This window comes from Hyaena hyaena, unplaced genomic scaffold (genome assembly GCF_003009895.1).
Source record: "Hyaena hyaena isolate Hyena2069 unplaced genomic scaffold, ASM300989v1 scaffold_86, whole genome shotgun sequence".
NCBI lineage: Eukaryota > Metazoa > Chordata > Mammalia > Carnivora > Hyaenidae > Hyaena > Hyaena hyaena.
This window is the reverse complement of record NW_024080721.1, coordinates 1,883,350-1,896,984: the sequence shown is the minus strand read 5'-3', so window position 1 is coordinate 1,896,984 and position 13,635 is coordinate 1,883,350. Positions and strand designations below refer to the sequence as shown.

General features: G+C 42.9%; 1 protein-coding gene across 1 annotated transcript in view; it reads right to left on the bottom strand.

The window, feature by feature from the left end:
- PDE6D (phosphodiesterase 6D) overlaps nucleotides 1-13,589 on the bottom strand; it is a 47,718-nt gene extending 34,129 nt beyond the window's left edge. The window contains exon 1 of the mRNA XM_039234497.1: nucleotides 13,300-13,589. Within this exon, the coding sequence (XP_039090428.1) occupies nucleotides 13,300-13,589 (290 nt within the window). The remainder of the gene's footprint in view (nucleotides 1-13,299) is intronic.
- Nucleotides 13,590-13,635: the final 46 nt, after the last annotated feature.

Sequence of the window (13,635 nt, the reverse complement as noted above, 5' to 3'; positions counted from 1 at the left end):
AGATGTTTAACTGACTGAGCCACCCAGGCGCCCCTAAGTGGACCATTTTAAGTAAATTTTTGTTTAAATTAACAGAGGAAACAAAAGTGGAAGATTTTACTAAGAAATCGCAATAATTCCGTTGCTAGATAATTCACATTACACATTTCTTGAGTGTAAGGATCTTCGGCAGAAACATAGACAATCATAACAGTACCATTGATCTTTACATTCAGCACTTATTTACTTTATAATGACAATGGCTAACAGGTACTGAGTGCCAGATATAGGGCTAAGTGCTTTATCCACATCTAAATCAATTCTCACAATGCTATGAAATAGGCATGGATTGTTATTAGAGCTCTTATGTGAATGAGGAATCTGTAGTTTAGGGATAGCAAGTACCTTGCTCAAAGGTCAGGGAGCCAGTAAGCAGTAAAGTTAGCTTTTGACCGTCTGATTTAAGTCCATATTCTTAACATTTATGAGAAGATCAGCTATCCTGCATGCCCAGTTTGGTATCAGGGAGAGACTATACTTAAGACAGGGGGACAGAAGATGAGTAAGTCATGATCCATTAGCTCATGGTACAGGATAAGCAGTCCCTCCAGGACAAGAGGCTAGAAAGGCAGCTCCGAACACTGCAGAATACAGATGTCTTTGGTATCAGAGAATGCCAGCTCAGATGCTGCTGCTAGTGTTTTCCCCAGGTCAGAATTAGTTTACTCTTGGGGTCCCTGATTTTCTCTTTTTTTTTTTTTTTTTTAGGGAGAGAGAACATGAGTAGGGGAGAGGGGCGGAGGGAAAGAGAGAGAATCTTAAGCTAGCTCCATGCTCAGCACAGACCTGATGCAAGGCCCGATCCCATTACCCCGGGATCATGACCTTAGCTGAAATCAAGAGTCAGGAAGCTCAACTGGCTAAGCCACCCAAGCACCCCTGAGGTCCCTGATTCTTGATCTTTTATGTATCCTTGATGGGTAAAAGATTTATTTACAAAAAGGGCACATTGTGTGACTAGACACACTATATTCTAGCTTAGTCAAACTTTTGGGAAATTATTGGACCACATCAAATTATATAAAATCGATAAAGCCACAATAATGTCCAAGTAACAGATCTAGTACCAGTTGAGGGTTGGTCTCTTCTACATTCAAATGCTAAGGTGTGTGTCCGGACCAGTTTAGTTAAGAGTGGGAAAACAGATCAGGCTAAGATTAAGGTTATAATCTCTCTTCTGAGTTTCTATAAAGTCTTCAAAGGATAAGGGAAATCTCACCGATTGCATTAGCCTAAGGATGGCTAAAAAAGGTTAAGAATTCTTTTTATTTTTAGGTTTTACTTATTTAAGTAATCTCTATACCCAATGTAGGGCTCAAACTAATCACCCAGAGATCAAGAGTCATATGCTCTTCCCACTGAGCCAACCAGATGTCCCAAGGTCAATAATTCTTAATCAGTGCTTCATTACTAATGCAGACAAAGTCCTAACTCTTTTGCATTTCTCAGAGCTTGCTTCCTAACAGTCCTGTCTAGCTTAGTAATTGCTGACAGTATAAGGCCAGGGAAAAGGTAAACAGTATTTCCAGCCTTATCTGGCTGCTGGCTACATTCATTGCTTAAAGCTATTCCTCAAAGAAAGATGAGGCAGGGCAAAATAACTAATATTTGAATACCTACATTCAATATATATATCAAGCATTGTAGGAAGAGTTGTTTTTCTTTTAAATTTTCCAATCTTATCTCATTTAATACTGACACCCACATGAAAAAGTGGTGCTCTCAGAAGTTAAATACCTTTCTCAGCAACCCACAGCTAGTAAATAACATAGCTAGCATTCAGAGACATGTCTACAGCATACCCTCGTAGAAAGACAGTGGCTCCAGGCAGCTGCAGGGTCCGAGGTATTTTTTGTGAGAACAGGTATCGAGAGCTGGGAGAGCTGAGGGAATTGATAAGAGGGTGAGAAAAGGCAGCTAGATCCCCAAAGATGCCACGGAAGTGGTCTTTTTGGCCTCCTAACAATATTCTCCTGGGGTATGTTTAGCGGAGAATGAGGATCATGTACTGAGTTACTGATGCTGTACCGATCCATAATGGATACAAAATTCTATTTATAATAAAACTTCCCTACTATAAGTGACATTCAAATATTATTTGAATTTGAACATTTCAGAATAACAATATCTTTCAAAAGCAGCCAAATATCTGAGTATTAAAAAGCAGACCTGCTTTTCTATCTTCTGAATGATACCATGAATCTCTGTTATTTGAAGGGGATTCAAGACCTTACAATTTGCTTTTAAGAACTGAGAACTTGCAGCATTGTAAGCAATCTAAAATTATGTTATTTGACATTAAAGGCTGATATGTTACAAAGGTTTTGATAAGACTTTCTGGGGTGCCTGGGTGGCTCAGTTGGTTATGGGTCCCATGCCTGATCCCAGCTCCAGTCTTGCTTTCAGGGTCATTCATGAGTTCAAGCCCCGCATTGGGCTCCAAGCCCAGCGTACTTAAAAACAAACAAACCAGCAAATAAAAAAAACTCATCCCCCCAATAAAAACCTTTCTTACCGTATTCAGAAGACATCAAAGGAAATGAAAATCTGAGCAGGGAAAGCATTTGGCGGTATGCTCCATTTTACAAAATGGAGAAATAATGCTTTGATTAGAAGAGCAGGGGTTAGCATTTAAAATCAATCCAAGCAAACTGTAGGCTTGCTCTGAGAGCTAGTTTGGAGACACGGGTTGACATCTTTCTGCAAACACTGAGTTAACTTTCGCATAATCAGCAAGATCAAACTATCATCTCTCAGAAATTGACACAGATTTACTAATATGTTTCTTCTTGCTACAGAAACAAAGGAATGATGTTCAGAGAGCGATAAGAAGAAATTTATGTGGAGGGTAACGTGCAGCATTCTTTCTCCCTTTATCATTTTCCCCCAACCCTCCAAAAAGAGCTGTTACTGTTTACTCCTTTCTATTGTAATCATGCTAACCATCTCATTCACAAACCGAAACATGCACTGAAGTCCTACTGTGTATGCACAAGCTGTATTGAGGATTCTACAGCTGTGCTGCCAAAAACGTGATCCACAGACCAGTGATGCTGGTTCGTGAATCGTCTGTTACCAATCTGTGGCAAGGGTAAGTGTTTAAAAACTTTAATAGCAATTAAGCAGAGTAATTTGTTGATTCTAATAAAACTTCATGGCTTTCATTTTGTATGTCATTTTTCTAATAACTCATTTTTATTTATTTTGAAAATATTGGTCTGTGAAGGATTATAAGTAAAAACCTGGATCTTTACCTGTGATAGTTTAAGGATTGTTCTAGATAGAAAGATAAGACCTCTGGTCCTGACATGGTCTCAGTATAATCCTGTGTGAATGTCCAATTAAAAAAAAGTCCTTCTATTTTCAGACATACACATCTCTGAGAGGCATATGAAGTTCAGGTTTTGTAAAAAACAGGTTTGGGAATGTTGATTTTTTATTTATTTATTTTTTTAAAAAATTTTTTTAATGTTTTATTTATTTCTAGGAGAGAGAGAGACAGCGTGAGCAGGGGAGGGTGAGAGAGAGAGGGAGTCACAGACTGAAACAGGCTCCAGGCTCTGAGCTGACAGTCAGCACAGAGCCTGACGTGGGGCCCGAACCCACGAACCGCGAGATCATGACCTAAGCGAAAGTCGGACGCNGTCACAGACTGAAACAGGCTCCAGGCTCTGAGCTGACAGTCAGCACAGAGCCTGACGTGGGGCCCGAACCCACGAACCGCGAGATCATGACCTAAGCGAAAGTCGGACGCTTAACCGACTAAGCCACCCAGGCGCCCCTGGAAATGTTGATTTTTTAAAAACTATTTAGTGCTTATTCATTTTTGAGAGGGAGGGAGAGGGAGAGGGGGAGAGAGAGGGAGGGAGGGAGGGAGAGGGAGAGGGAGAGGGAGAGAGACAAAGGATCCGAAGCGGGCTCTGTGCTGACAGCAGCAAGCCCGATGCAGGGCTTGAACTCACAAACCGTGAAATCATAACCTGGGCCAAAGGCAGATGCTCAAATAACTGAACTACCCAGCTGCCCTATTTTTTTTTTTAAAGGGTTATGAGTCAATAATAGGTTAAAAGAACAGAGAAGGGTGAGATGGGAAGGTAATGTCAAGTAGAAAGGGCAATTTGATAAAGAAGAGGAACTCAGAGGGCAGCAGATATAATTGAGTGCTATAACCCTGGGATAATGAAGTCAAGAGGGTAAATTAAGGTTTGTTGGAAGAAGAAAGACATTGAGTCTGGTCTCTGCCATTCATCCCATTCTTCAGCCCCCAGATGCATGCTTAGTTGCTACATTTCCTAAAGACGGTATATTCTTGTGCTTCAGAGAGCTTAGCACACACTGCTCTACTCCGCCTACAATAAGCTTCCCACTCCCAGGATGTTCCTTAAAGCCACAGTGCTATGTCAAGCTCCTCTCTACTTGTGGTCCCTGATATCCCCTGAGGCAAAGCTATTTGATCCTTCTCAGTGTACCTGTACACTTGTTTACACCTGTATCACTGTACTTACCAGAATGCAGGTTAAATTCCATTGGCACAATATTATTTATCCCTTCTCAGTGCTCAGCACATACTTGGCACTCAAATATGTGTTGAACCACAGTGAGTATCAGAGAGCAAGTCAGCAGGGTTGACTAGAATTCTTTTTCTCAGGCTGAGCAACCAGAAAGCAAGGCTCAGTGAAGAGTATCCAGGAGCCAAACATGGAGAAGTGCTCACTGAGGACTCAGAAGGCTGTGGAAAGGGCAACTTAGAACTGGAACTCGGCAAAAAGAAGAAGGAAACCAACCAACCAATAAACCCCCCTTCTCCCTAAGGAGAACAGCTAAGTCAGTCAGCCAAATTGCAGGTAAAAACACATTAGAATTTAAAAGCCCATTCTACATTAAGTTGAATTCATGACTTGGCAGAGTATCTGTAAATTATACATGGGCATGCAGTTCATTACTTATAGTTTGAGGAATTTCAAGGTAAGTAGAATTTCCAGGCAAAGTGGCTGACTCCGCACATACTGATATATGCTAATACCTACTATGGCGGACTAGAGCAAAAGAAGGCAAAACTTCTAAACCAAGGTCACAGCCACGAAGAAAAACATCTCTCTCCTCATTCCTCTGGGCTGTAGCAGCTGCGGTGACCAGCAATAAACAAAGGGAGTTTCTATTTGATGGTATCCTAAGCATTTTCATCATAGGAATGCCTTTCTTTGCTGTTTCCCTAGTTTTGGGTTGTGGCCTTTTTTCTTTCTTCTTCGTGCTTTCCTTTAGCACTCTGCCTTTGTGATCTCTCCCCTTTCAAACTCACTTTCTGAACTCACTTCCTTAACTGACTCCCACTTTCATTCTTTTATTTTTATTTATTTATTTTTTAAGTAATCTCTACACCTAATGTGGGGCTCAAAATCACAACCCTGAGGTTCAGAATCATGTGCTCTGACTGAGTGAGCAAGGTGCCCCAAATCTTCATTAATTTTTTTTAAACGTTTATTCATTTTAGAGAGACAGAGAGACAGAGTGTAAGCGGGGTAGGGGCATAGAGAGAAAGGGAGACATAGGATCCGAAGCAGGCTCCAGGTTCTGAGTTGTCAGCACAGAACCTGACGTGGGGTTCGAACTCATGAACCACAAGACCACAACCTGAGCCAAAGCTGGACATTTTACTGGCTGAGCTACCCAGGTGCCCCGAATCTTCAATAAATTTTTAAATATCACTTCTTTCAAAGCCCTTCTTCTAAGTTTATTCCACACTAGCGCTGGTCATACAGAGCATCCTGTACACATCCTTATGTGTATAAGAACTAATTCTAATTCACAGGCACACATCTTCCTCTGCCCCAGAACTTCCCAGTGATTTTCCCTGTGGTATTTTTTCCTGTTTGTGGGGAACAAGGTGAGAAAATATAAATGGATCCCTGAGAAACCAGGTTTCAGTATCCTTGACACATAATATGCAGCACTGTAATCAGTGGTGATGATATCCTTGTGAAATAATACTCTAGTCCTGGCAAAGGGGCTGTGCTTGGAAAGCATACAATCAAAATTCAAACTGGCCTGGGAAACAGTGGAGGCAAGTAATTTAGGAATGAGAAAAAGATCACTATTTGAAATATAACACAGTCTTCTCACTAGCAAAGTCAAATGAAACAAACTCTTTCTCTTCTAATAGGTCTATTACTCTACTGATGTGTGCGGTTATGTGCCCAAAACTCGTCAGAAACAAGCAAGAATAGACATAGCCCTAGAGATTCTTGGAGATCCACTTTGCATTTTATTTGCTTCCTGGAACCTCCTGATTGAAGAAGAGATAATACAAGGTCCGTTCCCAAACGTGTGTTCCTGAAAGTATCAGCCACTATTTCTTAGATATTATTTGGAGGCAGAGGGATATTGCTTTGAATCCTACCGAAGCCACATTCAGAGATCTATGAATTTTATCTAGATTTTTAAAAGTGCTAGTATTGAGAGGTAAATCAACTTCCTCAAGTTATAACCCTCTTTTTAAAAATTTTATTTTACTTTATTTTACTTATTTATTTAAAATGTTTTATTTAGTTTTGAGAGAGAGAGAGTGAGCGAGCGGGGTAGGGGCAGAGAGAGAGAGACAGAGGATCCGAAGCAGGCTTTGCACTGATAGCAGAGAGCCCGACATAGGGCTCAAAAACATGATCCCCAAGATCATGACCTGAGCCAAAGTCAGACGCTTAATGGACAGAGCCACCCAGGTGCCCCTAAAGATTTTGTTCTTTCAAGTAATCTCTACACCCAACATGGGGCTTGAACTCACAATCCTGAGATCAAGAGCTGCATGCTCTACAGACTCCCTCCTCAAGTTACAAGCCTCTTAAAAAATGAAAAGCAAAGGCAAAGATGATTTTGGCTTTCAAACAGAACATAAGTGTTATGTAGAAGGCTTCCTTTGCTATAACTCCAATACCTCCCAGAATTGTGGAATAAAAGCTTCAGATTTCTAAGCTAGAGGAAAAAAGAATCACTAAGACTCTGGCTTTTATTAATAACCTGAAACATGAGACCTACACATTTACAAAATAGAAAGCAGCCCTGAACTTTAAAGCAAAGATAAATAATTGAAACAATGCTATAGTAAGCATGATGCATTTGCAGAGCTATGGTTTTTAAACCAGGTTTAAAAATACATGGGCATGTATTATTTCACCTAAATTTCCTATCATCTCTGTAAAGCAGACAAAGCATTTTCCTTGTTTTATGGATGTTAAGCAACTTGCACAAAGCTGGATAGCTTAAATAAGTGATTTCTATTTTTTTTTTTTTTTAAGTAATCTCTATGCCCAAAGTGGGGTTCAAACTCACTGCCCTGAGATCAAGAGTTGTATACTCTTATCAACTGAGCCAGTCAGGCACCGCAGTAATTTCCATTCTTTACTTTTATTTATTAAATTTTTTATGTTTATTTTTGAGAGAGACAGTGTGAGTGGTGGAAGGATAGAGAGAGAGGGAAACAGAATTTGAAACAGGCTCCAAGCTGTCAGCCCAGAGCCTGATACAGGGCTCAAACTCACAAATCGTGAGATCGTGACCTGCGCCAAAGTCAGACACTTAACTGACTGAGCCTCCCAGGTGCCCCTCCATTCTTTAGTAAAGATCTATCTCTAAGCTACTTCTCATTCACTCATTCACTTTTAAAAGTTTCTAAATGTTTATTTATTTTGAGAGAGAGAAAGCATGTGCGGGCAAGCGGAGGAGAGGGGCAGAGGAAGAAAAAGAGAGAAAGAATCCCAAGCAGGTTCTGTGATGATAGTAAAGAGGCTGAGATGGGGCTCAATCTTACAAAACCATGAGGTCATGACCTGAGCCAAGATCAAGAGTCAGACATCTGACTGAGCCACCTATGCACTCCATCATTCATTTATTTTATTTTAGAGAAAGAGAAAGCATGCTCGAGCAGGAGGAGCAGAGGGAGAGAGAGAGAGGAGGAGAGAGAGAAGGAGAGAGAGAGAAAAAGAGAGAGAATCCCACACTGAGCATGGAGCCCAACATGGGGGCTTGATCTCATTACCCTCGGATCAGGACCTGAGCCAAAATCAAGAGTCAGAGGCTCAACCAACTGAGCCACCCAGGCTCTGAAAGCTACGTCTCTAATCTCTGCTTTCCTAGGTCACCAGATACCTTTAAAAAAGTAATCTATTCTTGAAGTGCCTGGGTGGCTCAGTCAGTTAAGCGTCTGACTCTTGATTTCAGCTCAGGTCAAGATCTCAAGGTTTGTCAGTTTGAGCCCTGGGCTGGGCTCTGTGCTGACAGCACAAAACCTGCTTAGGATTCTCTCATTCTGCCCTTCCTCTGCTCACACTCTCCCTCTCAAAATAAATAAATAAACTTAAAAAAAAAAGTAATCTATTCTTGGTGATTTTATTTTCTCATCTATTATCCATTTTCAAATCTTGGCAGATTATAGTTAATTTGTTTCCTCAAATATCAGCTACTCTCAAAAAGATCACCAATGACCTATAAGGTATCACTGGATGTTCAGTCGAGTCTCAAATATTCATTCAGTCGATGAATACAATTTCCAGCAATTCAAAGAACTTGTTTTTGACCCTCATTCCTCCTCATTCTTGATCCTAAGACCCTGCTGAAACACTCTCATTCTGCATTTTTCACATCATCATTTTTCTTCCTCTGTGACTCTCCGGTGTCTTCAAAATTAAACTGCTCAACACCTACTCATCTTTCAAGATCCTATTCAAATGACAATTCTGAAGTCCTCCACAACACCTCCAGCAGCAGTCATTCTTCCTCTGAGACTCCACAGCACTTTATGCTACTAGGCATTTGTCACATTGTGTTCTGCCTGCTACTGTCCCTTTCTCTCTCCCTTATACAACTACTTTGGATATGAAAACTGGTTTATCATTTTGCATTCGGTTCACAGTTTACATGGCACTTATAGATCCTGCTAACAACGGCCAGTTAAGTGGCAGCGTAAGGCCAGAACTCCTCTGCTTTTGCTCTTTCCACAGAAGATGGCTGAAAAGCAAAGGCTTACAGTTAAATTCCTCATCTCTTATTCCATGAAAGTGACTGCGTTAGATTCTCAGATTTAGTCTCTTTTAAAAAATCTTTCATTTAGCCAACAACCTGTCCATGAACCATCTTTTCCAAGTAGAATGACATCCAGGTAGTGGTGCCACACATGGTATAGTTATGCTCTCCGACAATCTGCCCATCCCCTCTCTCTCCACCATGGAGGACACAGGGAGAAGGTGAATACAATTTCCAGCAATTCCAAGAACTTGTTTTTGACCCTCAAAGCCAGGAGAAGAGTCCCCTCTAGAAGCCAAATCAGATAGTATCTTGATCTTGGACACTCTAGCCTCTGAACTGCTGAGACATAAATGTCCATTGTTTCAGCTACCTAGTCTAAGATATTTTGTTATAGCAGCTCTAACAGACTGATACATGCTGCTTAAAACTTTCTGGAAAATGTCCTTTTCAAGTAACTCTAATCCCAAGCTAAACCTTGCTCTCTGTAACTGAGAGCTGAGGAAAAATGAAGAAGACCACAATAGAAAAGAATTATTTTCAAGTGAAAAATAAATCTGTGACTTAAACACTAAGGCAAGTTTTTAAAGTCAAAATCAGTAATACAGAAAAAAATTCTCTAGAGACATCATGGTATAGTGTAGAAAACGACAATTTATACAAAGATAAACCAAGGTTTAAATTAAGGTTCTGCCTTCATCTCAGTGATAACCTCATCAATCTTTAATTTCCCATCTATAAAGTGAGGATAGTAATGTATAGAGTTGTTGTGATAATGCAATAATATATCAAAATACTTTGAAAAAACTGAAAAAGACTATAGGAAGGTCAGATATTATTAGCCCACCCCCTTTTCTTCTTGTAGCTATGTTTAAAGGGTTATTTACATTAGAGTTATTTTATTTAGTTCTCAGACTTCATCTAAATTCAGATACAATTGCTCTCCATGACTCTGAATCAGTGGATCTGCAATGCCCTAAACAGAATACTTCATCAATACTGAGTATCTAAGAAGAGAGTGCTCTGAAAAATAAAATGGAAATGATATCTTGTTTAATTATATCAAATCACAAAATATGTTTTGCCTATTTTAGGTGTAGCATATATCTGAATTGAAATACTTGCTGAAAAAAATCCTTGTTAATAAGAATGACCATCACCAAATCAAAGAATTGTGGTGTTGGAAAAGGATTTGAGTCCTTCTGAAGACCATCTACTCTAACACCTTATCTGTTGCATATATAATTTCCCTTTGCAATACTCTTTTTTTTTTTAATTTTTTTTACATTTATTTAGTTTTGAGAGACAGAGTGCAAGTTGGGGAGGGACAGAGAGAGGGAGACACAGAATCTGAAGCAGGCTCTAGGCTTTCAGCTGTCAGCACAGAGCCTGACACATGGCTCGAACCCAAAATCTATGAGATCATGACCTGAGCTGAAGTCGGATGCCCAACTGACTGAGCCACCCAGGTGCCCCCCCTCTGCAATACTCTTCACGGACAGGAGTATCCATGTGCTGCTTAAAATACTTTCTGGAAAATGCTCCCCCCCCACCCCGCCCCGAGGTAACTCTAATTGTTAGAAACTGGGCTAAATAAACTTTGTCCCCTATAATGTCTAACATTGAGTCTCATACTTCTCTGAGAGCAACACGGAACATGTTTCTTTCTTTCTCTTTGGAATAGTGTTTTAAGCTTCAGAAGAGAAAACTCACATCCTTTGCCTCATTTTTTATCTTTAGGTCAAACCTTCCCACTTCTCAGATCATTGTATGTATGACATGTTTCCAGTGCCTCTCCTCTGGGACAGCTCCACTTAGCCATGAGCCATGATTCCCTCATAGACTAAACAAATTCTTCATGTGTGGGACTATTACCTTCTTCTTTTTTTTTTTTTTTTATGTTTTATTTCTCTCTCTTTTTTTTAAATATTTTTTAATTTATTTCTAGGAGAGAGAGAGAGAGACAGTGTGAGTAGGGGAGGGTCAGAGAGAGAGAGGGAGACACAGACTCTGAAATAGGCTCCAGGCTCTGAGCTGGCAGTCAGCACAGAGCCCGACGTGGGGCTCGAACCCACGAACCGCGAGATCATGACCTAAGCGAAAGTCGGACGCTTAACCGACTAAGCCACCCAGACGCCCCATCTGAACGCCTGTGTCTTGATACACTAGCGTCACCATTGAACTGATTAATTCACCTGTCCTTCTAGTAGGCTGTTGCAGTTTCTGCTTTTTACTCTTTTCCCTATTTGTCCCTTAGCCTCTTTCTCATAGCTTCAAGAGCTCAGACTGAGGTGAGAAGTTAAACTTTCCCCTTCTGCTTTGTCTGAAAGCCACTTAAAAAATTCTTTCTTGTTTTTGGCAATACGTTAATTCCAACTGGACAAAAACGTTGCTTCTGAAATCTCCCAATTGTCCCCGGTCTCTGGCTTTACTGTCTACGGCATACCTGTTAGTAACAATACAAATTACTTAAAGGCAAAATAAAATTTGTGTCACAGCTTTTCTAACACTTCAGCCATCCCTATTTACTTATAGGTGCCATTATGAAGAGAAACACGGAAAGGTACATGAAGCTATAAGAGAGGCTGTGACTATGGGGCGCCTGGGTGGCTCAGTCGGTTAAGTGTCCGACTTTGGCTCAGGTCATGATCTCAAGGTTCATGAGTTCGAGTCTGGCATTGGGCTCTGTGCTGACACCTCAGAGCCTGGAGCCTGCATTGGGTTCTGTGTCTCCCTCTCTCTCTGTTCCTTCTCTGCTTGTGCTCTATCTCTTTCTGTCTCTCAAAAGAAAATAAAGATTTTAAAAAATTAAGAAAAAGAAAAGGAGGCTGTGACTAAACTTCACCACTTAAAAGTTTGAAAGTTGACCACAAATGGCAGTACGCATAGGTGACGATGCCCTCTTCTTTGAAAAGAAGCAATAGCAGGTCAGCTTCCATTGGAAACTTCTCATTTGTACACCCAAAACATCCTGTAACTTTTTTTGCATTTCGCGTGCTCAAACTCACTACCACGTTGCTTTCCGACTAGGACAAAGCAATCAACATCTGCAGGGGTGAAGTGGGCATTGTGAAAACACACAGGCGGCTCAGAGGACAGTCTCCCCCAAATCTCCGTTAGGGGAAGAGACCTAAAGTGAGGACTACAATTTCGCTGAGAGAGGAAGTTAAGAATGTTCCATATTGTATGCACGGGGTGTAAAAAAAGAGATTAGGGGTCAGCAGGAAAATGTGAAATTGGAATGTACAGGACTGCATTTTTTCATCCGCATCCTATGGTTACAGATTAACACTCCATTAGGACGCGAGGCTTCGTCACTACGTGAAGGAGAGAAAAGGCTACGAAAGCGGCACCACAACAGGCCTGAGGCAATGATTTCTATATCCTGCTAATTCCTACCGTGTCCCCAACGTAATCAAATAATTGCTGGACAGCTCCACCCTGTCTACGCCTTAAACGTACCAACGCGATCGAGCAGATACCTTCGCCAGGAGTCCCAGTGCAAAACCCAAACACCTCCAGGCATCTCACGCACAAGTTTGGGGTCCTCATTTCGCAGGACAGACAAGTGAAAAGCGGAGAAAGCAGCAGCCACCATCCACTGCCTCAAAAGGCCAAGACAGAGTTAAGATAAGGTCGATCCCGGACATCTCCTTCCCTACCTTCCATCGTCTCCAGACCTGGAAGGAGCCACAAGTGAGGCAGAGAACTTGTGGAAACAAGCCGGGAGTGGGATGGGATGGGATGGGGGAACCCGGGAGAGTTTCACACAAGCATCTGCATTTGTCCCACACAAGGTCACTCGCTCCAAGCCACTTTTTCCTGCTCCCCAGGGTGCTTCCCGCCAAACGGGCTGCTGGGCTCCGAGGCCAGCCCACCGCGCCCCCTCCGTCCTCCCCCGCGGGCCGCAGCCCCTTCCCGGCCTCTGGGTGCGGGCCGAAGCTCGGACCCAAGCTAGCCTCCCAGACACCCGTTTCCGACTCCCCGCGCGCCTCCCAGCCCAATTCCCGGGCTCCTCCGCCTCCGGCCCCTGGGGCTCCCATCAACGTCCCCTTCATCCCTCAGGACGCCCCTTGCCCCGCCTCCAGCGCCCGGTCCCGCCAGGGGCACGGACGCCGTTCCTTCCCTCGCCTCCCGCCGCGCTCCCGTCCGGTGTCCACCTGGCGCGACCCTCGCCCCCGGCCAGTCTCCCCAGCAAGCGACCGTCTCCCAAGTCCTCCCAGCCCCGCCCCGCTCCCGGGCGGATACAGTTTGAAGCCCCTCAGGATCTCCCTGGCCCGCTCGTCCTTGGCTGACATGATGCGGCGGCCGCCGCCCGCGGCTCTCCCACGCTGGCCCGGCGGAGCCTCGCAGACCGTGTCCAGGAGCCTAGGATGGAGCCGCAGCCCGGCCTGGAGACCTCGGGCGAGCAGCGGCAGCGGCCAGACCAAGACCGGCCTCTCCCTCCCCTCAGCTCCCGCTCCTGATCTCTTCTCCTTCCCCCAGCCTAGGAGCGCCCGCCCCGAAACCAATGGAAAGCCCGCCTCGCCGATTGGCATCCTGACCAGCCAATAGAAACACTCAGCGGCTTCGCGGGTGGGGGGA